This window comes from Diceros bicornis, chromosome 9 (genome assembly GCF_020826845.1).
Source record: "Diceros bicornis minor isolate mBicDic1 chromosome 9, mDicBic1.mat.cur, whole genome shotgun sequence".
NCBI classification, from domain to species: domain Eukaryota; kingdom Metazoa; phylum Chordata; class Mammalia; order Perissodactyla; family Rhinocerotidae; genus Diceros; species Diceros bicornis.
The window spans coordinates 33435608-33463341 of NC_080748.1; the positions used below are offsets into that span (position 1 = coordinate 33435608).

General features: G+C 39.2%; 1 protein-coding gene across 1 annotated transcript in view; it reads right to left on the minus strand.

Annotated features, from left to right (window-relative positions):
- Positions 1–15493: 15493 nt before the first annotated feature.
- Positions 15494–27734, minus strand: part of DNAJC15 (DnaJ heat shock protein family (Hsp40) member C15) — a 78720-nt gene continuing 66479 nt past the window's right edge. The window contains exon 6 of the mRNA XM_058548229.1: positions 15494–15723. Coding sequence (XP_058404212.1) covers positions 15653–15723 — 71 coding nt within the window. The 3' untranslated portion in view covers positions 15494–15652. The remainder of the gene's footprint in view (positions 15724–27734) is intronic.

Genomic DNA, 27734 nt, shown 5'->3' on the forward strand with positions numbered 1-27734 from the left:
GATGAGGTGCCTGGAGCACTGGGGGTGCCCATGTGCCAGTTGGAGGATTTGTGGGAGAGGTGTCACAGCAGTCCACGGGTGGGCATCCTGATGGAGTCCATAACATGGTTAATAGGCTCCATGTCCCTTTGATATTTTCCCATCCAAGCCCTGGCTGTTGTCTTCCCAGCTGCTCACTGGCCCTAGTTGTACAGCTCACAACTCAATATTCTGAACGGGATGAGGGAAAACGAGGCCTCTGTGGCAGCATCTTGCTCAGCTGGGGGAGCTGGGCGCTCATATGCTCTCACTTTCCCCTGTGGGAAAAATCACAGGCCAAGAAGGGCTCTCTTGGTCCTGAGCTGTGCCACCCTGGACGGCAGGGTTGTTGACTTGGGTAAAATCAAACTGTTCCTCTTACCCTCTCCAATGCATCCAACCTCAGATATTTTTGCTCCAGTGGTGTCCTGGAATTTCTCCACTGGACTTCACAAAGTGGAAGTTTTGCCCATGGGTGCTTGCGGCCCTGGACTGCAGCTGAGAGGAGCTCTAGTCAGTTCATGGGCCACTTCAGGGTCTGCAGGCAGGACTGTGGTCTGTATGCCAATGCACGGGCTGGCAGGACTCCTCCTGGGTCCCTTGGTGTATGATGCTGGATCCCACAACTCCCACAGAGGCACTTTTGTCCATGGGTGGATGCTCAATTGTTGTTGTTGAGGGGGAACATAATTGAGGGGCATCTTATTCAGCCATCCTGCCCCAGTTGCACTTTGTATTAGTCAAGGTTCTCCAGAGAAACAGAACCAATAGGATGTGTATGTGTATAGAGGGAGATGTATTTTAAGTAACTGGCTCATGTGATATGGAGGCTGGCAAATCCAAAATCTGATGGGTGGGCCAGTAAGCTGGAGATTTAGGAAAGAGTCAATGTTTCAGTTAGTCTGAAGGTCATCTGCTGGCAGAATTCCTTCTTGCTCAGAGGTGATTAATCTTTGTACTAATTCGTTCAACTGATTAGATGAGGCCAACCCACACTATGGAGGAGAATCTGCTTTACTCCAAGTCCACCAATTCAAATGTTAAACTCAGCTAAAAAAATACCCTCACAGAAACATTCAGAATAATGTTTCACCAAATATTTGGGTACTGTAGCTCAGCCAAGTTGACACATAAAATTAACCATTACAGACTTTACACTGCACCTGAGTGCTTGGAAGACCCTCGCTTCTATCTCTACCTCTTGCCCCCACTGGGTTGGGGGTTTTCTTTCTGTGCTTCCAGAGCACATAGAGTCTTCTTAGAGACAGGGCTCATAACTTACCCAGTTGGGTATCCTAGCTACCAACACGGGCCAGGTACACACAGTAAGTGAATAAAAGTTGGTTGAATGTACAAGAATTAAGAGATTGTAGGTGCTTAGCGAGCCAGCTGATACCCACTCTGTTGCCTTCTCGAACCAGGAAGACGCAGGAGCCCTTCCTCTGAGCCCTATATCAGGATGTAGGAGTATGCATGGCAGTGTGGAGTTTGAACACTATCTTTCCCACTACTAGCTGTGTGATTCTAGACAGCTCACTTTGTCATAGAGCAGGCACTTAATAAACAATAAATCTCATTCACTAAAACCAGAATTAGCCAGAAAAATGCCTGCAGGGAAAGTTGACTAGACACAGTGTGCATTCTGACGTACTCCCAGAAAAGGCTGGAGGACCCTTTGGTCCGGGTTTAGGACAAACCATGATGATGTTGAGGAGGGCAATCAGGGTGCTGTTATTTGTGTCTCTGCTAAGTGTTAGACGCATTTGAGTGCATTGTTGAATCATCATGACAACTTGCAAGGCAAGAGAGGTGTTTTCTTAAACTTTTTTGTGCCTTGAGTCTCTGGACCCCTTTTCAGAGTAAAGTTTTCAAATGTACACAATAAAAAATAAGATTACAGGGGCCGTCCCAGTGGCGCAAGCGGTTAAGCGCGCGCACTCCTCTTTGGCGGCCCGGGGTTTGCAGGTTCGGATCCCGGGCGCACACCAATGCACCGCTTGTCAAGCCACGCTGTGGCAGTGTCCCATATAAAGTAGAGGAAGATGGGCACACTGTTAACCCAGGGCCAATCTGCCTCAGCAAAAAGAGGAGGATTGGCAACGGATGTTAGCTCAGGGCTGATCTTCCTCACAAACGAAAAAAAGATGACAAAGGAAACCAATTAGTTTAAAATACAGTTTCCATAAAACTAAAAAAACATTTATGATAGAGTAATGTGTCTGTGCCTCATTGTTAATACATTAAATATCGAGATCTAGCAGCAAGTCTAAAAACTATAGTTTTGAAGTAGATGAAGACAAGTGATATGTAGAGGTGTCTGCAACAACTGTAACGGGATCTGAACATACCTCTGATTTCTTCTGCTGACTAAGTGACAGGTTGCTAACACTACTGTGATGTGTTGCCTACATTCATAATTGAAGAGCATGCGAAATTTCAGTTAGAGATTAGTGAACATAAAAATGATTTTTTATTCATATCCAACTTCAGAGACCTCCTGTATTCCATCCACAATTCCCTTGGCAGTCCATTAATAAGGCAAATGTTTTTATCCCCAATTTAGAGATGAGGAAACAGGAGTTCAGAGAAGTTAAGTAACTTTTCAAGGATCACATAGTACATAAAAGAGCCAGGGTTCAAACTCAGAAGCACTGTTTGCCCTGAAATCTTGTTCTATTTTCACTCTAGCAGTGCTTCTCAATCTTTGTGTGTGTGTGTGAGGAAGATCAGCCCTGAGCTAACATCCGATGCCAATCCTCCTCTTTTTGCTGAGGAAGATTGGCCCTGGGCTAACACCTGTGCCCATCCTCCTCGACTTTATATGGGACGCCGCCTCAGCATGGCTTGACAAGCGGTGCGTCGCTGTGCGCCCCGGATGCGAACCCTAGGGCTGCCGAAGGGGAGCACGCACACTTAACCACTGCGCCACTGGGCCAGCCCCCTTCTCAATCTTTAATGAGCATGCTAATCACTTGGGAACCTTGTTAAAACGCATAGTCCTAGGCCTGACCCCTAGAGATTCTGATTCAGGAGTTTTGTGGGAAGAGGTCTGAGATTCTGCCTTTCTAACTAGCTCCCCGGTGATACAGATGCTGCTGGTCCTGGGGCCAAACCCCATTCAAAGTAATGAGGCCATCAGTCCTTGGCTCCCGGAGGGAGACAGAGATGATAACTCTGGGCACCTTATACCGAAAGTCAGATGCCTTCAAGGTCAGGACCTGCGACTACAGGCTTGCTCTCACCATCTCCTTTTGTTGTCTCTTCTCCCCCTTGGCTCACCATCTCTCCTTAAGCTGCCTGCTTTGGGCGTGATTCTTCTCCAGGCTGCCCTCAAATTCCATTTTAAGCTGGTTTCAGTTGGATAAAAATGCTGCAGGGGAAGGAGAAGTGCAGGGTGATTAACCTCAGTCAGGTCCTGGGGACCACCCTGCCCACAGCTCCAGGAGAGAGCTGAGAGACCCTTCCACACTGCCCTGTGGACCTCAGTCCCGGCTGCCCTCCCGAGCTGTGCTCTCACAGAGCCCGTGCCACCAGGCCCGCTCTGTACACGTGCTAAGACACTCAGCCTGCATCTAGTCCGGGGATGCCCAACCTTGGCTGGACATTGAAATACCGGAGGGGCTTTAAAAAATACTGCTGCCTGGCTCCCGCTCCAGAAAGTCTGATGGTCTGGGGTGGGTGCTGCCTGGACATTAGGAGTTGTAAAAGCTACAGGTGATTTCAAGAAACAGCCAGAGGATCACTGGTTTAGTGAAAGGAAATCAATTATGTACACAATGATGGCGTGCCAGCTATGCACCAGGCACTGTGTTCAATGTTTTACATGCATCATTTTATTTCATCCTCACAGCAATCCTGTGCAGTGGGTGATATGACACCCATTTTACAGATGAAGAAACTAAGGGATCATTGAGGTTAAGTAACGTGTCCAAAGCCACAGAGCAAGGACGTGTTATGAGCCAGAATTTCAATCCACATTAGTCTGTCTCCAAAGCCTGAGTTCTTAGAAACCTGCCATCTCCCAATGGAGGGGACATGAAAGTGGTAACATTCTCTCTTTCCTCCAGATCTGATGCCATCCCTTTTAACTTACAGCGTTTATCCTCTTTGCGGTGATCAAGTGCTTAAAAAATGCCATGGATCTGGAAATCCATCAGACTGCACCTAAGGGAGGCCTGGAAACCCACACGGTCTTTTCCAGTTCCAGCTCTAGCCTCTTAAGTCTATTTGTCACAAAAATGCCTCCTGTTTGTTTTGCTGGATGCCTCCTCTGGCGTCCTAAATGCAACATGACAAATGACAAATGTCCTGAGGGGTAGGGAGGTCCTTGGACTGATCATGTTGGAATGAATGACCACCCCGAAGAGACTTAATAAAATTCCCAGCATCCACTCTAAGCCAGGAGTGAAGTTCTCAGGAACTTAGGCTAAGAATCTTAATGGCAAGTTTTGTACTCGGCTGGCAGTGCTCCCCGGGAGGCAGTAGGATCAGGGAAAGAGGATGGACTTCGGGGTTAGACCACCTGGGAGCAGATCCAACTCCACTCCTTCCTAATCGTGACTCGGAGAAAGGTGCTTAAGCTCTTGAACCCCTCTTCGTGGATGAAATGGAGATTAAAATACCTAGCTAAGTGGGTTGTGAGGATTAAAGAGAGAATGTATATAAAGAACGTCTGGCACAAATTCAAGCACTCCATTGACAGTTGTTACTATCAGACATCGCCTTGCCATAAACCTGGCCAAATGCCTGTTTTTTCCTCTAAATTCTCTTGTGGTTTTTCAGCTATTAAACAACATATTTAATCACAAGTATGGATAATCCGTTATTTATTTTAGTAAAAATATTCTAATTTCATTACAGTGTCATTGTAAAAGACTATAGTGTGATTTCCAATCTGGAGATCTGCATGTTTGTCCACAGGCATTTCTTATAAGACAAATTCCTACGGCTGTATATTAAGATGTACTGGAAGGAGCCCCGGAAAAAAGAAAATGGTTGATGTTAGAATGTTGGAAATATTGGCAATTTGTTATTCATACTTAAAAAAAATCCATTTATTGTTGTAATATTTGTGCAGTACCTGAAATAAAAAACCAGTAGAGCCAAAGAGATAAGCAGTAAAAATGAACATTTTTGGAAAAGCTACTATGTACGAGCATTATGCAGGCACATGCATATCTATGAAATCACTGAACTCCCCAAATAACCCTCTGAGATACATATTATACCCATTTTATGGGTCAGGAAATCGAAAGAAAGGCTACAAAACTTCCCTAAGAAAGATCACTCTGATAATAGACAGTGGATGAGGGATTTAAACGTAGGTCTGTGTGACTCGGGGACACGTGCTCCTTCATCAGCTGTGTGCCCCTCAGAGAGCAGCTAATTCAAGTGGCTCAGAAAAGGCTGTGTCCTGCCTGGAGTCACATAGCTCATTAGCTGCAGAGCTAGGGGACCAGAACTCAAGTCTTCAGTCCTCAAAGTTACAGGTACTCAGGTATGTTCTTTCTTTGAGAAAAAGTGCCATCTTTAAACATTTTTTAAAAAGGAAAACACAAAATCCTCAAATAAATTTTACTGGATGATCTGGTTAGACATGCAATATTATCGGAAAATGCCTGGATAATAACATAAAGATCTGCTGCCCCCTCCCCTCTGAAAGCACTCTGGATGAGTGGATACAGTTTCCCAAGAGGCATCCGCATAAACATTAGCACCAGGAAGAGAAACACTAGGCACCATCCTCCTCTGAAAGCGGATCAAATCGGTGACATGAGAAGGTGTGTCTGCTTAATGGGGTGGGTGGAGAACAAGACCAAAGATGACTCCGTGTCAAGGGAAAAACATCTTCATATAGAGCCAAACACATGCGGATGCCAGTAGAGCAATGCAAGTCACCTGCAGACGTCACCTGGCAGCTTGGCACCTGGCTCTGTGCAAAACACTAACTGGCTTCAAGCTGCAGTCAGACACCTGATTGGCTGGGGTGTAAAGGAAAATTTTAAATCCATTGTGCGGTAAGCGTGCAGCATGGAGCCTATCCAGCACATTCACCGTGGAGCATGTGCTCGACGCTGGCTAACTCATACACCAGGCCCCAGAAAGAAAACTTAAAATAATGCAGTATTACCCAAGACAGATTGAAATGAACAGAAGATCTCCCAGCCACCTGCAAAATGGAGCAAAGATTCATGCCTGGAGCTAGAAATAAAAAATAGCAACTTCAAAGTCTGTGCTATTAGGCCGTGGGTGAGGCACTTCACCCGTTTACAAAAGAGAAAGGTTCAACACTCTAGTGACTCTGAGCAAATGCAAAATGGTTCCTGGATGAAAAATCAATGTTTTATTCCTCACAAAAATGTTAATAATGCCTTGAACAAACACCTCTCTTCAAGGCATCCAGAACATTCCATGCATTTCTCATTATTTCCCGTTCCTTTCTCATTAGTCTCACCATCTCACTCTGTTGGCAGGAAGGTGGGTGGTGTTCCAGGAGAAAACAAGGACAGGCTGGTTGGGGAGCTGGGTTGTGGACCAGAGCTCACGGATGGCCAGGCAGGAATTATGCCCCAGCGCCCGATGCTATGCGTGCTTCGCAGGCTGACGCAGGTCTAACCCGTGCAGGAGTGGAAAAAAGACCGAGAGTAGGAAAGAACAAAGGCAGCTGGGCTTATTAGGAGAGAGAAACACTTCCACTGCCCTTTCGGATTTATAACTCCCAGACGGCAAAGACCTAAAGCTCTGTCTCAGGCTAAGTAGTCTTGAGAACAAGAAATGGTTGCTGTTGGGGGTTGGAAGGGGGACACAAAACCTAAAGTTAAGCAAAGTCAATTTCCTCATTGAATCTAGAAAGTCAGAACCCTTGTTGTAACCCGAACACTAAAAATACTTCAACGTTTTTTGATCAATTTATCCCCTAAAGCCAATTTATACTGCAGAATTCCACTGCGGCCAGTGAATGAGGCTCTGAACAATTATGGCCTGACCTGCTGACCTCCACTAACTAGGTGTTCGTGCCTCCAGATCTTTCCGGTCAGTTTAGACGGGTGACAAATTTGCCAGCCAGATTATTCTTCTTTCCCCAGGAGTAACTGTCAGCCAGACTTTGGGGGAAAACACCCTCCTCTCTTGATATTAGGAAATACAAGCGGCCCCCAGATCTGCTGGCACCAGACACTTGACTCAGCCCTAAGGGAAGAAGCTGTAACAAGCTGAGAGCATTACTGAGCCGCACACCAGACCCCAGGAACTGCCCTGGAGGCGTTTTTGCTCTGTTAAAAATTCAATCCAAAAAAGAAGATGGTAACACATCAACATAAGCTAGTTGTCTTTGTATTTCTACATAGACTATATGTAGGGAATAGCTTCTTCACATATATTTTGAGCAAAAATTTAATAATTTCATCAGTTCATGTTTTCAGGTTTTCTCAGATTTTCCCCTTCATTACATTTCTTAAAATTTAACATCCCACACACCATTCATATTCCTGCAGTTTTCATATCTTGGTAATATGTTCTCAATTATGTCTGTACAGAAAATTGATGTTCCTTACATAAATCCCCTCAACAGAGTCAAATATAACATGTTCACCGTGTGATTCTGTGTATTCTTAATTCACCAGACTGCTGTGAAAACATATTCCTCCCGTGACAAAACAGAATTCAAGCTTGTATTTTATGGTAGACAGACCTTTATGTTATGTTAGCCCAACACAATCAGTCCTCCTTCCCCATCACAGGATGGTGCCTCTTGACAACACGAGACCCTCCCAGGCCAGCCAAGTGACTGCGACATTCACTGTTCTCACTGAATGTCTCACTGGCCTTGGCAGATAACTAAGATGTGACCATTTCATGGGGCACGGTGTCGGGGTGGGGGGAAAGATGACAGGGTGAGAGAGCGGGACAGAGGGCACATCCATCTGTGCTCTCCTTCTCTTAGGAGCTGGAAACTGAAGAGTGGCCTTATTCTTCACTTGCAGTAAGTATGGGATCCAGGCATTTGTGCAGACATATTCAATAATGTATTCTAGGGGTGACAGTTCGGTTGTGTCAGCATTTCTATTACCAATGCCTATGTTTAGAGTTCCTTATGCAGTCAAAAGTAGTGCAGGCCAAAAATTGATATGAAGATACCCGAGGCAAGAAATAAGTAAACAAACCAAGGACCCAGGCACTTTCTTTGGTATTTGCATTAGAAGATAAATTCAAAAATCAATTTTAAAGTATTGTTGGGCTGATATCTATTTTTTTCCTTTGCTTATTTTGGTATGAAGGGTAAAAACCCAAGTTTCATTAATGGCTTCTAAGAAAATCCACATCTATGATTTTGCTTTCTGAGAGTTGCCTTTAGAGGCAAACCAATCAATACTGTGTCCTGGGGGACCACTGGGCCAAGCATCTCATGAAGCAGGGAGGGCTACAAGGAATACAAGCAGTGCCTGCACGAGAGCTCAGCGTAGATGAAGTTATCTAACACAGAAGGTTAGCGTCTTTTCTTCAAGAGCTGTACAAGGGAAAAAATTGAGTGTAAATTCAATTTTAGTGAGTCAGATTTAATTTTAACTGTGTTGGGAAAACTAGATAGATAAAAGTATCTTACAGTCTATCCTTTACAATTTTAAAGCAAAACACAACAGTATTTCTTTGTTTATATCCACATTTTCACATATTGGACTAAAAAAGACCTGTTTACAAGGGAAACAAAGCCCAAACAAGGAGATAGTATAAGTTGAGTACAAAACGGAATAGAATAGAATGCCAACTGAATACCTAAGCACCGAGAAGCTGACGAACAGGGCGTAAATCAGATCCAAGTGGGGTTAATTAGGGAAGGTTGCATTTCTTTGTGTACATGCTGCTCTTTCTGCAACATTGCATGATACAACATTCCAGGACAGCCTGAGAGAGGCAGACTATGCAAATATAGTCTGACATCGCACCACCAGAGGACAAATATTATTAGATAATTTCATCCTACTCCAGAGGCACGGAAGTCAAAATGTAAACAGTTCTAAAGTCAACTCTTTATTATCTACATTCATAGGAGGACAGAGCAAAGGCACTGATAATCCAAAAGAGTAGATAAATGGAAAGACCATGGAGTTGGCTTTGGAATGCATTTCTTTTTGAATATAGGTGTATCTAACTTTCAAGGAACTCACAAGTCTGCTATGAGGAATTAGAAACCTTTCCATCATTTGATTAGAGCAGCTGAAAGCATATAAAGTTAAGTGATAATCTCAAAGACACATTCTTAGATTGGTGACTAAAGTTCTATGGGTTCTACTAGACAACCCTATAACTGTGTACAATATAATTTTGGAACTTGGCATAAAAGCATGGCATGAACAAACAACCCAGTCCACAGTTGAGAATATTTGGAAGCAATTTTTGAAAATTCTACTGAGCACTGCAATTACCTTTCACATGCTGTAAGTTATCTCTTCTCGTTTCATTTATCTCACTTTTTTTTTTGTTGAGGAAGATTCACCCTTAACTAACATCTGTCACCAACCTTCCTCTATTTTGTATGTGGGTCGCTGCCACAGCATGGCTGCTAATGAGTGGTATAGGTCCACGCCTGGGAACTGAACCTGGGCTGCCAAAGTGGAGTGCACTGAACTTAACCACTAGGCCACCTGGCTGGCCTCCACTTGTCTCACTTTTTAACCTTAATTTTTTCATTGCCTCTCTGCTCCTTTCAATAAATTCAGCCTTCTTATTCTCATCTTTATTATATTGAGCAATTTCTTTATTTCTCTCCCAAGGTCTGCTGCTTCATTTCCATGAGCTGTCTTCTGAACCTTGCTCTAGATGTTCTCCTTGAAAGCTCTTGCCCATGAATGTTTCAAATAAAATCTCATCAAAGTTTCCTCCATCCCCACTCTAAGTCAGAGAAACCCACACTGCCAAACTCTACAACTGAACTTTTGCTATGTGGAGCTAGACGGATATCACAAGCTTCCAGGGCAGAATTCAAGACATTATTAAGTACTCCTTGCTCATAATGCCAAATGACAAGGATCCTTCCATAAACCTAGTTTTGCAATCTATAACCCAAGGTCACAACCATCAAAGAATGAGCAAGAGCCATGCAAACTCCTTCATTCTATGATTCCCACATATCTAGAATTAGTGCGATATAATCGAAAGGTAAAAAGCAAGGGTTTCAGGGGCTGGCCTGGTGGCGCAGCGGCTAAGTGTGTGCACTCCACTGCGGCAGCCCGCGGTCCGTAGGTTCGGATCCCGGGTGTGCACCAACGCACTGTTTGTCAAGCCATGCTGTGGCAGCATCCCATATAAAGCGGGGGAAGATGGGCACGGATGTTAGCCCAGGGCCAATCTTCCTCTGCAAAAAGAGGAGGATTGGCATGGATATTAGCTCAGGGCTAATCTTCCTCACCAAAAAAATAAAAAAAAAAAAAAGAGCAAGTGTTTCAGAGTCAAACCAAATTGGATTTGGATCCCAGTGCCATCACTTAGTAGCTATGTAATCTTGGCAAATTTCCTCAACTCCTCTTAGCCTTTGTTTCTTCATCTGTAAAATGGCGATAATAATAGTACCTATGTCTTAGGGGTGCTATGAAAATTGAGAGAGAATGTGTAGGATGCTCGGCACACGGTGCTCAACAAGTACTAGCTATTATTAGTAAAATACTTTGGATTTATGAAAACGAGCTGATTCTAATTTCCTGATCTTTAGCACTATAGCTTAGATATCAATACTGACCCAGTATCTCAACGTGATCTTCAGCTTGTCAAAATCTAACTTCCCCACTACTGATTTAATTTTCCAGTGGCGTTTTCTCCCTCTAAGTCAAGGTACTATTTTCAAACTTATGGCCAGCATCTAGCCTGATTGATCATATTCTGCCCATGTGAAATTAAACTCCCTCTTGATGTTGGAGATTGCATATCTGTATCTATATAATAGTCTGTTCAGACTTAAAATGTTGACCAGTGCTGTTAGGCACTGTTGAATAGAGCAGAGGGGGATAGGGTTATCACAGCAGGAAGAGAAATGAACAGTACTTAATGAACTTGCATTTCAATTGAGCAGGGTTTTTAATTAAAAAAAACTTTTTATAAATTCTTTTGCTCAGCAACAAAAAAAGGAAAAGAGCACTCAGCTGGGAACAATAGCTAGTTAGCTCATTAAAATCATCAGAAGGAACATTTTGTCTACCATACCCAGCAATTTCACGGGGGCGGGTGGGAGGGGGGGCAATGATCCAAATCACTTAGAATCCACCTGAAAAATGAGTCCAGAGAACCTTTTCAACTTTACCAGCTAATAAATTATACTAACAAAAATTCTTATTTCCTAATGTGTTTAACTCCACCATAAAGTTTTGGCTCATAACTCATGGAACGTTTTTGACAAGATACTGATCTAGTGTTAATAGGATATGCTCTTTGGGTTGCCTTTCCATTAGGAGGGCGGCATGATGCTGACATTAAGTGCCATCAAATCCTCCTTGTAGCCAGGGGCCTTCATCCAGGAGTGACTGCTGGGCAAGGTGCAGAGTGCTTGTGGATGGCGTGGTTCCCACTGTGTGAAACAAGCTGGCCTACTTGGATATTCAACTTCTGACTGTAGCCTCTGTAGCTCATCCTGAGTGGGTTGAGTCAGAGAAACTTCATATTTTTGACATTAAGGGCCAGGCTGATTCATTTTCTCCCACAAATGTCAATAAACTACCATAAGCTAATTGCCAAATGTGGTGAAGACATGACATCAAAAGCTCTTTTCTGTGTTCAAGGTTCCTCATGACAACCAAAGGATTTCTGTACTTGGATGAAATATGTTATTTCTAATGACGCTGCTGGGTAATCATAAGCATGCCCAGTAACACAATCCTTAATATTTCTTAATTCAAAAGTATGAGGCAAAAAAAAAAGTTCTATGTTTAAGAACCTGTTTTTTTCTATTGAGTTTGAGCATACTACACATTTTAACAATGAACTTATTTTATATCTTTACTGCCTGACATAGTAAGTGTTCAATATTTGCTGAATGACTAAAATGCATCTCAAACCAAATAAAGGAAATGATTTTAAGACTAAATAAAACAATGTCTTCCACAATCAACATACATTTTCCTTACTAAACTCTCCACTTTTGACTTTTTGCTAGGGATTGGCACCATCAACTACAGTCTAAATGGCATTCTGTGCTCCCCTTTAATTAACTGTCCATTTGACTTACACCTTCTCTGGAATCTGGGAAGTAATTGTTTTGTTTTTAAAAGGTCTTTCCTGCTCCCTCAGATTGCATCTAAGATGTAAGAATAAACAGAAGCTGCAATCTCAACAAAGAACTTAATTAAGAAGAATATGCAATGACAGCAAATATGTAAAAGCAATCTTTATTGAAGGTAGGTAATCATTCAAGTAAGCTTTTACAGTTAATAAGGAGTTGAGGGTGGGCAGCTGTTCAAAATCCAACTTTATAAGTACACTGCCATTTAGAGAATGACTACTGAATTAATATCTACCTAAAATAGGAGTTGTATCATCTGAAACTACTCCAGCTAGTTGTACTTCAGTTCTATATTCCTGAAACTTTTTTCAAAGCAATGTCAATGCTTTCACTGATTAGATTAAGGAGGGAAAAAAAAAAAAAAAATCCAAATCCTGCCCTGCTGCATATTAAAGGTGACCACTAACTCTTTTGCAGTCCCCTATATCCTCTCCTTTTGAATCTAGGCAGGCTCTATGACTGTTGGAACAATGGCCAGTTTTCAGACTCAGGTTTGAGTTTGCAGCTTCCTCCTATCTCTCAGACCACTTTTTCTTGTGACACAGCCACCACGGTATGATGACACTCTAGGAGCCCTGTGGAGAAGCCTATGTAGAGAGGAACTGAGGCTCCTTGCCAGGCCCAGGTTAACCTCCCAGCCAACAGCTAGTCCTAACTTGCCAGCCACATGAAGTGGCTCCTGCAGCCTCAGTTGATGCTGCATGGAATAGAGATGAGCTTCTCTACCACATACTACCCAAACTGTAGATTCAACAGTAAAATAAATGATTATTGGAACACACCTCAAACCTTAATTCAAGGTATTCTAAAAGATTTAGAATTAATTAAATGGGGCAGTGAAAGAAGCAATAATTATAGTTTTTGAGCATCTGCTACATGACTAAATGCTTTACACACCCTTACTTGCTACAACAATCTTATTAGATAGGATTATTACTTTCTCTATTTTATAGATGAGGCAATTACAGACTTGCAGATTGTCTAAGATCACGTAACAGGAGGACGGTATTCAAAACCAGATCTGTCTGACTCTTGGGCACATGGTTGGCAGGAAAACGGGAACAAAGGAAATTCCAAGCTAATGCTGGGGACTCAAATTCTTATAAATACAGTATGGATTAGAAAATATGATAATTCAAAGGAATGTCCTGAGGGTGCCCAATATTGCTTAGCATAACTTTCAAAATTAGCGGTAACATTTTTTGAAGCATAGAATCCAGAAAACATTTTCTTAGTACTTACAACTCTACGATGTCTACTAAGTGCAACAGCTCCATACTAAAGAGACGTTACAAGGATGAAAGAGACGATTAATGCTTTAAAGGTTCTTGCACTTTAGCAGGAGAAATAAGGCATGTTACACAAAGAGTTGTTTCACAAAGTACCAAGCTGTAAATACCATAAGTGAGAAATAAAGTGCTATGAGAATTTATTCATTCATTCAACAAATATTTATTGGCTGCCAATGTAGCAGTGATGAGAGAGATATGGTTCTTGCTCTCAGAGGGCTGACAATTCATGATATTACTTCTGCTGGAAGCACCAGAAAAGGAAGGATACATTTCTGCTTGGCCTTGAACTATATCCCTAGGCTTTGGGCATGTGGAGATCTGGGAGTTAGGAGGGCATTCGAGGTACAGGGATAATAGTGAGTGGAAAAATGAAAAACACCAAAGCACAAGAAAATTAGGACAGGCATGGGGACTGTACAACAAGAACCACATTTTAGTGATTCTAAGATTCAATCATTTTTAAGTCAGGCCATTATTTTATGTACCAAAAGAAAAAATACTTAACTTTTATAGCAGTGGCTCTCAAACAGGGGTGATTTTGCCCTCCAAGGAACACCTGGCAATGTCTACAAACATTTTTGGTTGTCAGAACTGAATGGGTGCTACTGGCCTTTAGCAGGTACAAGCATGGATGTTGCTAATAATCCTACGATGCACAGGAGAGCTTCCCATACAGAGGAATTATTCAGCTCAATATGTCAATATTTCCAACACTGATACTCCCGAACGACAAGATGTCATAAATTGAAAGATGCATCTAGAATATTAAAAAAGTATTTTAAGATAAATGAAATACAGTAGTTTAGTTTACCCGAGATGAACCTAGGATTTGTAAAGGAGCACTGGAAAATAATGCTGGTACTCTGTATCTGAATCTGTTTTCTCACCTTTGGAATAAAGTGATGATGACCAGGGGCCGTTTTGAGAAAACAATTTAATGCAGTGTAAATTACAGGGCCAGCTGAAGACCATGTGTCCATCCCTTGTTTTTGAGAAACTCTGCACTCTAATCACACTAATTAATATACCCTATTTCTGCTAATTCTGACTGATCTGAGGGGAAACAACTCTGACTCACCAATCATACGGTATATCTCTCACTGTTTTTCAAGCCCAGCTCTATGCTACTCATCTATGAAGCTCCCTCTGATGCTCTCAGTTTAAAATATTCTTTTCTTCTTTTGAACTTCTTTAGCATATAATCTGTACCTCTCTAATAGTATTCATGTGATTTATCTTTCCTCTAAATATAAATTGCTTTGCGTCAGCATCCATGACTGGTTCACACCTGTAACTCTCAAGAGGACCCACTACAGTGCCTTATGCATTATAGGCGGTCAATAAATATTTGTGAAATGAATAACTGAATAAATATACAGTACCAGAAGACCATAATTAAATAGGAATTCCTCAGACTTCTCCTAGCTCTTTCAGTCTTTCCTCATAGGGCTCATTTTGTAAATCTTTAATCATTTTAGTAGCTCTCTAAGTTCTCATACTTCAGTTATAGGGTCCCCAGGGAGAGCAGAGTTCTTTAAAAAGTCCTAACTACTACTTTATAAAACATCATTTAGTAAATTCCATTAAGTTTCAGATAATTTCCCCATGGGGTGGCAGTCAGTGTTTGGTCTCAAAACATTTAAAGCACCTTACACAGGCAGAGTACTAACGTCCTCCAAGGAAACAAGAGACAATGTGGGTAAGAAATATAAGCAGTGAGAAACATAAGCAGTAAGAAAATTTCTACTCAATGCTCACAAATCCCAGTTACATTACTGATGATCATACTTTGGGAGGAAAGTTTAGGACTAACAGAACAGAAACCTTAAAAGGTATGATTATCACAGAGAAAGGAAGAAAATAAGGAAAAAGATCAGTTATATAATTTTAAGGTATCTCTTTAAAGATAATAAAAAGATAGATTATTAACCTTTTATTATTATATAGCTTAATCGTGGAATAAATGATTGTGATCAGTACACGTATGAAAATTATCAAGGCCGTGGTTTAGATTAATTTATAGAACTTTTGTTTAGGTTCCCCCTTCTTTTCCTTCAGAGTGGTCCTTGAGCATCAATCAATGTTTGGTGGTTGCTTCTAGCAAGTCTTTTGCCTCATTTATTTTGGTTGCTAAGTAAGGAGATCCACCTGAAAGAACAAAGAAAAATAAACGCATTAAATACACTTCATTATTGACATATTAAAAAAATCTCAAATTAAAAAAAATTACTCAATTAGACTTCTCTGATATTTTCCCATACATTCATCTCTGGAAAATTATTTTATAAGCTGGCTAGAAATCACAAAAACATAAATTAAACTTAGTGAAGCACTACAGATAACCGACAATCAAAGATAACCTCTGAGAAAAATATGAAAGAAAGTTATGATCATGAATAATTTGAAGAACACTCAAACTTTTCTTTGGTCAGACATTACCATTCAAATGTTTGACCAGAGAATTTTCTGAAATTAAATGGATGGTTAGGTAAATAAAATAATGGTCTTTCTTCAAGACTTTTTTGTTAAAGTGAAGAACATTCATCTATGAAGGAGGGTATCTTTCTGAAGGAGGTAAAGCAATCCAAAGGATCTTTCCGAGTCTTACCAAACCTTACATTTTCACAAAAATACAATACATATTAGAAAAGGTAACTATGTACTAACTAGTTCTAAAAATCATATTTACTAATACAGATGAATGAATAAATGAACGATAATAAAAATAATGTTAAAGGAAATGTTCCCTGTTCTCTGAAATGATCCTATTAGAATACTTATGGAGTACAGTCTTAGATTTACTGTGTCCTAAAATAAAATTAAGTCAGTTCTTTTTCAGAGTTCTTTGCATTGAATTCCTTCTAACGCAAACAGGAAGAGGAAAATTCAGGTGAATTTCAAATTCAGAATCACTACAAATCACAAACAGAACCTATTTGACATACAAAAATACTAGCCCCAAACTGTCGCATTAAAGCTATTTAAGCATCATATGCCTTCTGACTTCTAGTCCTGAACACGTTCATTGCTTAACGCTTGAGCTAACAATCATATTACAGTTCACCAGTCTTTTTGTGTTGGTTTTTATTTTTTTTCCTCCCCTTGAGTACAAACCATCTCTAGTTGTTGAAAACATCATAAGACCTAGTAGAAAACAACAAACCAAAATATATCTAGATAGTATTGGTGTGTAAATCGTCGTGACTTTATCTAGGCCTTTCATTGATATCATACCACCCACTTTCTAAAGAAAAAGAAAGCAGGGAAAACAGATCAACAAACATAGTGTTGCAGTAGAAAGGGCAATGCTGGCGGAAGCTATATTTACCTTTTTGCCCTTGAGGAAACCACTAATATTTTCATATCAAGATCTGAATCGCTATAAACACTTTGGGAATATATCATAGAGTGTCCTTGAATATACAGTAAGAATTACAAATGAAGTTGATTAAAGTTTCCATATGTACTTGGTTAGGAAACAAACTGATTTCATGATTATCTTTGAAAATGATCTTGGAATTAGGTAATGTCAATCTTGGTAAGCTGTTGAAATTTTTAGAGTTACCAAGGTAATGCCAGGCATCTTATATGTCCTTAACAAATACTGAAATATTAATTGAACTCAAACATAACCTTTAATTGACTGATAAGCATTCTGGTTATTTAAATCACAGGCCATAATATGCTTATTTAGCAGACAGAAAAAAAACAAAGGCATAGAAGATCGAAAGTCTCATTAAAAATTATATTTATTGGGGGGCCAGCCCCGTGGCTTGGCGGTTAAGTGTGTGGGCTCCGCTACTGGCGGCCCAGGTTCGGATCCCGGGTGGGCACCAATGCACCGCTTCTCTGGCCATGCTGAGGCGGCGTCCCACATACAGCAACTAGAAGGATGTGCAACTATGACATGCAACTATCTACTGGGGCTTTGGGGAAAAAAAGGAGGAGGACTGGCAATAGATGTTAGCTCAGAGCTGGTCTTCCTCAGCAAAAAAAGGGGAGGATTGGCATGGATGTTAGCTCAGGGCTGATCTTCTTCACAAAAAAAATTATATTTATTGATGGCAATGTTAGAGAAAAAAAATTGAAAGTTTATTCAGAATAACACTGAATTAACATTCACCCTCTTTAAGTTAGAGGGACACTGGACTTTTAATTTATGTGTATGGTAGAAACTTTGGTTTGGCTCTCCTTCTACCCTCATTCTATCTTCCTAAAACCTGGTAAAGTTCCGAAGTCAAAAACGACAATTCGTATATTCCCTTCAGGTAGTGCTGAATTCAAATAAGGATCTATCAGTGAGGGACAATCTTGTGAGATTTGGAAGGCTGAAGTGAGAGAAAGGCTTTTTCGCTGGGCCTCTTTACTATCATTGCTAGCAAACAAGATCGTGGGGTGGCGGTGGCAGCAACTGTGCTTTTTGTACAGTTCTAGAGGCAGTCTATGAAGTAGTAGCCTCCCTGACAGAGCAGCTCGATTATTATTTGGGGGGACATTCTTGTAGGCCAAGTCTAGAATTTAGTCCTTCAGACCTTCCAACAATTTGTAACCACTAATTCCCTATACTAAATGTTCTCCTGCTTAAAACATCTAGTTTCTGACACTGAATCTTGTCTGATATAACAATATAGGATACGTATCCTATATTAATGGAAACAATATACTTTTGAATCTTTCAATCCTGCTCAAATTTCTTGGGGGAATCATCTGGATTCCATTTAATTAGAATATTCCCTGCTCACACTTGATCTCTACCTTTGTACTTCACTAAATACTGCTGGAGCTGTTCTGCTTTTGGGTATCATGAACTACTATGTTTTAGATCAACCCTCTCATTGACACCAACTAGAAGAGTTGAATAAAATACAACACATCAGTATGAAAGCACTGGAGGTCTACCAAGTCAGTCAGGTCTTGAGGGCCAAGATCTTGGAGATAAGGAAAATGCACTGTGATGAGCCCAACATTCTGCATTGCATCTTCCCTTCAAGAAGTGAAATAGTACATACTAAACAAAATAGTACATACTATACAATTTCACTTACATGAAACGCTAGAAAAGACACATCTAATCTATAGTAGCAGAAAGTAAAATGGTGATTGGCCCAAGGGGTAGGGATTGGTAATGAAAGGGGCATCAAGGAACCTTTTGAGTTTTGAAATGTTCTATGTCTTGATTATATTAGTGGTTACATGGGTGTATACATTTGTCAAAACTCATCAAACTATGCATTTAGATAGATACATTTTATTATATGTAAATTATATCTCAATATAGTTAATTAATAAATAAACCAACAAACTGTTGGTTACAAGAGACTATTTTTTTTAAAAGAATATAAAAAGACAGTAACAAAAATAAAGCTGGCAATGCTATACTAATTATCAGATGAAGTATACTTTAAGGCAAAAGCAATACTAGAGACAAAGTAGGAAATTTCATAGTGTTAAAGGAGTCAATCTGGCGCCAGCCCAGTGGTGTAGTGGTTAAGTTGGCATGTTCCGCTTCGGCAGCTCAGGGTTCACAAGTTCGGATCCCGGGTGTGGACCTATGTACCACTTATCAAGCCATGCTGTGGCAGGCATCCCACATAGAAAATAGAGGAAGATGGGCACGGATGTTAGCCCAGGGCCAATTTTCCTCAGCAAAAAGAAGAGGAATGGCAACAGATGTTAGCTCAGGGCTAATCTTCCTCACCAAAAAAAAAGGAGGGGGGGTCCATCTACTGGTAAGAGAAAACAATTGTAAATTTGAATATACCTAATAATGTAGCCTCAAGATATATACAGAAAAAACGGACAGAACCAAAAAGAAAAATACACAAATTCACAATCACTGGGAGATTTAATATACCTTTCTCAGTCACCTATAGAAGAACAATCAGACAAAGAGAAATACTAATAAGAATATCAAAAAGTTGATTAACATGATGAACAAACTGGATCTAAACGACATACATAAAAGACTCTACAAGTGAAGAATACACCTTCTTTTAAACTGCACGTGGAACATTTACTGAAGTTGACCATGTGCTAGGCTACAAAGCAAGTCTCGACATACTTCAAAGACTCAAATCACAATGGTAACAGTGCTATTTAAAGTGTGTTGCAAGGACTAGTGCCGGTTGACAAGTGTTACTGGACCACAACTAGGTAGGTTTAGAAATTGAGAATAAGTGTTTAGAAAATATTATAGCCATTTGATATAGTAGTGTATATCTGTAGAATCTAATAATCAAAAACTGGGGCTTAAATCTTATATATCTTTTTAATTTCAATTTTCTAATAAATTCATTTTTATTATACTTTACAAAAGTTGCCAGTCCAACAGAGATTGGGAAAAAAACAAACAAGTCCTCCATCGCAGACAGTTTGAGAAGTACTGATATAAAGTATGCTAATTGACTATTGTGGAATTAAGCTGGAAAGTAGTAACAACACATCTAGGGGATCCCAATGTTTGGAAATTAATCAATATCCTTGTAAATAACCTATGCATCAAGGAAAATATCACAATAGAAATTAGCATTCAAGAGAATTAGCAAAGTCAAAGGTTAGTTCTCTGAAAAAACTAACCAACTTCATACCAAAGCATTTAAAATATCAATGAAATAAATTCTAGGAAAAACACAATATATTGGGCCAGCCCGGTGACACAAGCGGTTAGGTGCGCGCGCTCCACTGCGGCGGCCCGGGGTTCGCCGGTTTGGATCCTGGGCTCGCACTGATGCACCACTTGGAAAGCCATGCTGTGGCGGCATCCCATATAAGGTGGAGGAAGATGGGGACGGATGTTAGCCCAGGGCCACTCTTCCTCAGCAAAAAAAAAAAAAATAATAATAATAATAATATATCAAAACTGATACAAGAAGAAATGGAAAATCATAAGAATCATATCTATTTGAGCAATTGAATCTAATTTAAAAACTTTCCCACAAATAAAAAGCCTGCCAAGACAGTTTTATCAGTGAATTTTTTCCAAAAAACAGAAGCAAAAGAAAACGCATTTCAACTCTTTTTATGAGGCTAGCAAACCTCTGGTAACAAACCCTAATGAAAATATCACAAGATGAACAAGATGCAAAAACAAACAAAATATGAGCTTATCAAATCAGGCTAAATATCACAATCAAGTTAGGTTTATATCAGGAATCCAAGATTGGCTTTAACATTAGAAAATTAATCAATGTAATTCACCACATTAACAGAATGAAGAATAAAGGTCACACAATCACCTCAGTAGATGCAGAAAACTCAATGTACATTCATAATAAAAACTTTTAGTAAACTAAGAATTGAAGGAAACTTCTTTTATGTGATAGAAGTTATCCAAAACCATGGCAAACATTATACTTAGTAGTAAAATGTTGAAACCTTTGGCTCTGAGATCAGCAACACGAAAAGGACACCTACTATCATCATTTCTGTTTAACACTATATTGGAGGTTCTAGCCATTGTAATAAATTCCCCTCCATTCCCAACAAAAAAAGAAACAAGGACTGGAAAGACAGAAAGAAAGAAAAATTGTTGTTCATAAAGGACATGACTGAGTACACTGAAAATCCAAAAGGATCTAAAGACAAAAATCATAGAATTAATAAATAAATTTAACGAGTTGCTGGATACAATAGTAATATATACAAAAAGAAATTTTTTATGTCCTAGAAATAAATATACGATATAATTTTTTAAATAACAATTTATAGTAGCATTTAAAAAATCAATACCTAGGAATAAATTTAACAAATTATATATATATGACTACAACCCAAAAAACTGAAAAACTTATTGAAATAAATTAAAGATGACCCAAATAAATGGAAGATATGTCTCATTCATGGATTAGAAAATTCAACATTGTAAAGATGTCAATTCTCCCCAAATACGTCTACAGATTCACAGCAATCCCAACCGTGACTCCAGGAGGTTTGTGTGTGAATGTGTGTGTGTGTGTGTGCTTGCACATGTGCACATGCAAACTGACGAGATAATTCCTGATTTATATTAGAATGCAAAGGGCCAAATATAGCCAAAAAATCTCAAATAAAAAAATTTGAAGGATTTACACTACCAGAAATAAAGATCTGTTATGAAGCTACACAAATTAAAAGTGTGTTACTGATACAAGCATAAAGAAATTAACCAATGGAAAAAGAGAGAAAATACAGAAACATTTCCATAAATATCTGGTTACTTGACTTATAACAAGGTGATCACAAAGTGATCTATCACTGCAGATCACTGGGGGAAAGAATGCCCTTTTCAATAAATAATGCTGGACCACTCAAAGATGTATATAAAAATAATTGAAACTTTACCCTTATCTCATACCATTTACAAAAATCGATTCTAGTTTACTACAGATAAAATTATGTAAGATAATAAAGGTTCCAGAAATTATCTTTATGACCTTGAGACAGGCAAAAATTTCCTAAACAAAAGAAAAGCACTAACTATAAAGGAAAAGTTTGAAAAACTGGACTATATTAAAATTAAGAATTTCTGTTTATGAATAGACACTGTTAAGAGTAGGTAAAAGCAAGCCAGAGAGAGGATATTTGCAATACAAAGATTATTGTATTGTATCATATCTAGAATATCAGAACACATGATGTTCCCAAAAGTCATTAAGAAAAAGAGACAACCCAAAAGAAAAAATGGATAAATGGCAAGATAGTCATACTATGGAATACTGTACCACAATTAAAAAAATGAATTACTACCACAGCATTCATTGCTACACGAATAAATCTCACAAAGATAACAAATACAAAAAATAAGAAAGAAGATAAACACAGAAGACTACACACTATATGATTCTACTTATACAAAGTTCAAAAACAGGAAAAGGTAATCTATGGCAACAAAAGCCAGGACAGTAGTCACCTTTGGGGAGTGGGGAGTGACTGGAAAAGTACATGAAGAGAGTTTCCACATGATTTTATTTCCTACTCTGAGTACTGGCTACATAAATGGGTTCTCTTTGTGATAATTCATTGAGTTGTATATTTAAGATCAGTGTACTTTTATGAATGTATTTCAATTTCAAAAAGTTTATTGAAAAACTAATACTGGAGATATGTCAGCCTCCACGTAGTTTGATGACACTACAAATTCATACTGTCCTAAAATCACTGGGGCTCAGCAAACCTATGATCAAGACCACGATGATGAGGCTAGTGACTAGGCATTATTCTAATATATTATTTCATTTGGTTCTTCCAACCATCCTTTGTAGTTGCTCAATTCTTCTTTTCATTACATAGAGACTGAAACACAAAAAATTTAGTAACTTACCCAGCACCAGCCGCAGAGTTACTATGAGGTGGAGCCAGGATTCCCAGGAAGCAAGATTTCTTGCTCATTAAATTCCTACCATATTAAACAAGTGGTTGTTGCAAACTTTTTCTACTTTCTTCAAGCCTGTAAGCCCATCCCAGGTCCTCTTCCTTCTTGAGAAGACTGCAACCATGCCTTGTGATTTATCTTTTAAAGTATTTGTCTATCTACCCATTAGATAATAAATACCTTAAAGAGCAACCATGTCTTAGATCTCTTTGTATTATCAACACAGCTCTGAGAGCTGTGGGACTTGAGACGTGTGTCTTTGAGGAGGAGGAGGAAAAGTGATGAGTTACGATTCCATTATTTTCTTGCAACAAGTACCAGCTTTACAGAAGTAAAACCACTCCAGAAATATACAAAACAGGTAAACAAGTGGATTAAGAGTGGGTGTTTTAAAAATAAACAAACATCTGCAAAATATCTGGGTAAATAATCCTAAATAGCACAAGAAAAAATAAGCAAATATTCTATGATTAACAATTGTTTCAAAGTTAGGTATAATTTATTACTAATGTGAGCTAATTAGCACACCAATCTGACAGTAAGACAAGTTCCCTTTTATCCTTGGATCTTTCTTAGATCTGATCACAAATTTTTGTATATTCCTTAACTCTCATTAAAACTTACAAATTGTCTACATCCCAAAACTGTCAGACAGAACTAAGAAGTATTACCATCCGCTGATTTGAAGGATTCTTAAAGGCCACCCACCTTTCTTAAAAGAAAGATACTAAAATCATGTGGAGGCAGATTGTAGATTGACTTCTGGCATGAGGAGTGCCACTGACCTGCTCTCCAGCGAAACTGGTGAAAACTATATAAAAAAATCCCAACCACTTGAAGCCTCTGGTAATGATCTTAAAAGCAAAAATAAAACAGAAACATCTATTTGAGAAAATCTATGAAAATTTGGTAAGAAAAGCAGGAATCTATGGTATTTCAACCAAAATGGCTCCCTCCTTCTCTCCTACCAGCTTAGCAAGGCAGAGACTCCATGCTGGACTGCTGCAGCCAAGAACACAGACAAAACTCCCTCTCTCCCCAGCTCCTGGACAGAGGGCTTTCTTTCTGGGAGGAGCAGTACTTCTGTATTTCTCTTCCTGCCCCTAGATGCCTGATGCTGAGGCTAAGTCCCAGGCAAGTAGAACAGAGGCTCTACCTTGGGCATGGCTCCCTTAGAATACTGGGACCTCAACAGCCCTTCTCCCAGTCCATAGGCATGGTGGTTCCACTCCAGGAGAGGCAAGCCAAGAAGACCTTAGGCTAATGCTTCTCTGTCACATGCTTAGCTCCTAGAGTGAGAGTTTCACTCAGAGAGAAGCTTGCCACAGTTCCCACCCCCAGCTCCAGAGTCCTGGCAGAGATTTTGCCTGTGGAATAAACAGGCCATAAAACAGACAGCTCCTAATCTCTTCCCAAAGGAACTGATTTCATTTGAAAGACAATATGGAGGGTGCTCTCGGGGACTGTACAAAGACAGTGGAGGTTCTGGTGAAAGGCAACTGGGAAGAGATTCATGAATCTAATGAAGATACAGCTTAGACTCTACGCCAGTCACAGGAGAGAACTAGGGAATAAGACAGCTCCTGGGGTCAGAACAAATATCAAACACTGACCTCAGAAACTGTTCTATCAAAGGAGCCACAATTTGGTTGTATCAGTTTGTAGAGAAATTTATGTCCCAGGGATTGTTGAGAACAACTGAGTAAGTAGTCAGCAAATAGTGGAGTTTAACAATTGGGTGTAATGAAGAAAAGAGAGTAAGAGAGACCTACCATTACCACTGTCATTCCAGGGTGACTGAGGGCATACCCAAAACTCCTTGAGGAGGCGTAAGAGACTTCACACTGGGGGCTGGGTGGTGGGTGGATATAGATTTTACTAAAATAATCCAGCCAGTTACTAAACAAATAAAAAAATAATAATAACAAGCCCTCCCTGGGTGTGTGTGTGAGGGAGGGCGTGTACTCAAAGCTGCTATAATATATAATTTAGAATGTTCAGTTTCCAACAAAGTATTATAAGGCATACAAAGAAAGAGGAAAGTATGACAGTACGACCCATACACATATCATGAAAAAGCAGCAACAAAAACTACCTGTGAGAGTGACCAGATGTTGGATTTATGGAAAAAGACTCCAAAGTAGCCATTATATATTCACAGAATTGCAAAAAAAAAAAAAAATCACTAGAGAGGCTCAAGTGTAGATTTGAAGTGGCATAAGAAAGAATTAGCGAACTTGAAGATACAGTGATTGAAATCATGCAAGCCAAAGATCAGAGAGAAAAAAGAATGAAGAAAAAAGAACAGAGCCTCAGAGAAATGTGGAACATCATTAAGCCCCCATATGTACATGTAATGAGAGTACCAGAAGGAGAGGAGAGAAAAAAGAAAAAAAAAAATTTTTAAGGAAATAATGGCTAAAAACTTCTCAAGTTTATTGAAACACAATAACCTACACATCCAAGAAGCTCAACAAACCCCATGTAGGACAAATAAAAAGACACCTAAAAACAAACATATCATAGTAAAAATGCTAAAAGTCAAAGACAAGGAGAAAATTTGGAAAGTACTGTTAAATTAATTAAATAAGGAGGCCATTGGACTGACGTGGCTTTAAATGCCTTAGCAGCCTATGTAACCAAACCAAAACTAAGCCTGTAAATCCCTCAAAGTTAAGAAGTCAAAACCTAAGGACAACTAATCACAAACAGCCAAGCAGGTTTTTAAAATAAAGCAAATGTTTATAAGCTACAGCCAATCAAATAATTTCTTTGCTTTGCTTCTGCCTCTTCTCTATAAAAGTACTTCCCCCAGCTCCTGTCAGTAGAGGGCTCCTAATCACTTCTGGCTTGGTGCTGCCCAGTTTGAACGGATTTCTGCTCAAATAAACTCTTAAAATTTTTAATATGTCTCAGTTTACCTTTTAACAGTAGCAAGAGAAAAATAATGTGTCACTTACAAAGGAACCCCCAACAAGATTAACAGCTGACTTAGCAGAAACAATGGAGGCCAGAGGCAGTGGGATAACAAAATCAAAGTCCTCAAAGAAAAAACTGTGGACCAAGAATCCTATACTTAGCAAAGCTGTCATTCAGAAATGAAGGCAAAACAAACACTATTCCAGATAAACAAAAACTGAAAGAATTTGTCAGCAGACCCACTTTAGAAGAAACACTAAAGGAAGTTCTTTAGGCTGAAAGCAAGTGACCTCAAATGGTAATTCAAATCCACACAAACAAAGAGCACTGGTAAAGATAACTATGTAATTATAAAAGACAATATAAATGCATATTTTTCTTTAACTGATTGAAAAGGCAATTATATAAACTAATACGTATAGAATGTATTGTTGGGCCTATAACATATAGAAATATAATATATGCATAATATATTTGCTTGAAACAGCACAAAGGAAGTGGGTAGGAGTAAAGCTATTATGGACTAAGAAAATAATAGCAGATGGTAAAGTAATAATTCTAACAATATACTGTTGGACATTTGTGGATGTAGTATGTATAACATATTTGTGAGTAAAGCTATTATGGACTAAGAAAATAACAGCAGCGGGTAAAGTAATAATTCTAACGATACACTGTTGGACATTTGTGGATGTAGTATGTATAACATATTTGTGACCTTTGTGGATGTAATATGTATAACAATAATACCATAAAAAGAGGGAAATGAGGGGCCAGCCCGGTAACGCTTAAGTTCGTGTGCTCTGCTTCGGCAGCCCAGGGTTTGCGGGTTCGGAACCTAGGCGTGGACCGATGCCCCACTTGTCAAGCCATGATGTGTTGGTGTCCCATATAAAGCAGAAGAAGATGGGCATGGATGTTAGCCCAGGGCCAATCTTCCTCAGCAAAATAAGAAGAAGATTGGCATTGGATGTTAGCTCAGGGCTAATCTTCCTCCCAAAAAACAAAAAACAAGAAGGAAATGAGAATAGAGCTATATAGGAGTAATGTTTCTATATATTATTGGAATTAAGCTAGTATAAATCTGAAGCTAATCGATAAATTGAGACGTATTTGGTAAACCCTAGAGTAGTCACTTAAAAAAAACTGAAAAATAGTGAAAAAAAATTAATAACATTAAAACACTACATTAGAAAATATTCACTCAATGCAAAAGAAAGCAGAAAAGGAGAAATAGAGGTGCAAAAAAGACAGAAAAAAAAAGTAAATGCAGACATAAACCCAACTATATCAACACCAACATTACATATTTAAATGGATTAAACAATTCAATCAATGAAAAGGTTGTCAGATTGGATTAAAAAAACTGATTCAACTAAATGTTGTCCACAGGAGACACACTTTAGATTCAAAGACACAAAGAGACTGAAAATAAAAGGATGAAAAATGATTTATCATGAAAACACCAACCACAGAAAAAGTACAGTGGCTATAGTCATATGAGACAAAATAAGACTTTAAAACAAAAAATGTTACTAGAGATAAAAAAGGGACATTTAATAATGACACAAAAGTCAATCCATTAAGAAGATATAATAATTGTAAACATATATGCACCTAACAACAGAGTATCAAAATATACGAAACTAAGAGAAATGAAGAGAAAAACAGACAATTCAACAATTAAAATTAATGCCCCATTTCAATAACAAATAGAACAACTTGAGAGAAGATCAACAAGAAAACAGAAGACTTGAACAATACTTTAAACCAACCAGAACTTACAGACATCTATAGAACACTCTACCCAACAGCAGAACATACATGCTTCTCAAGTGCACATGGAACACTTACTAGGAGAAACTATACACTTGGCCATAATACAAACCTC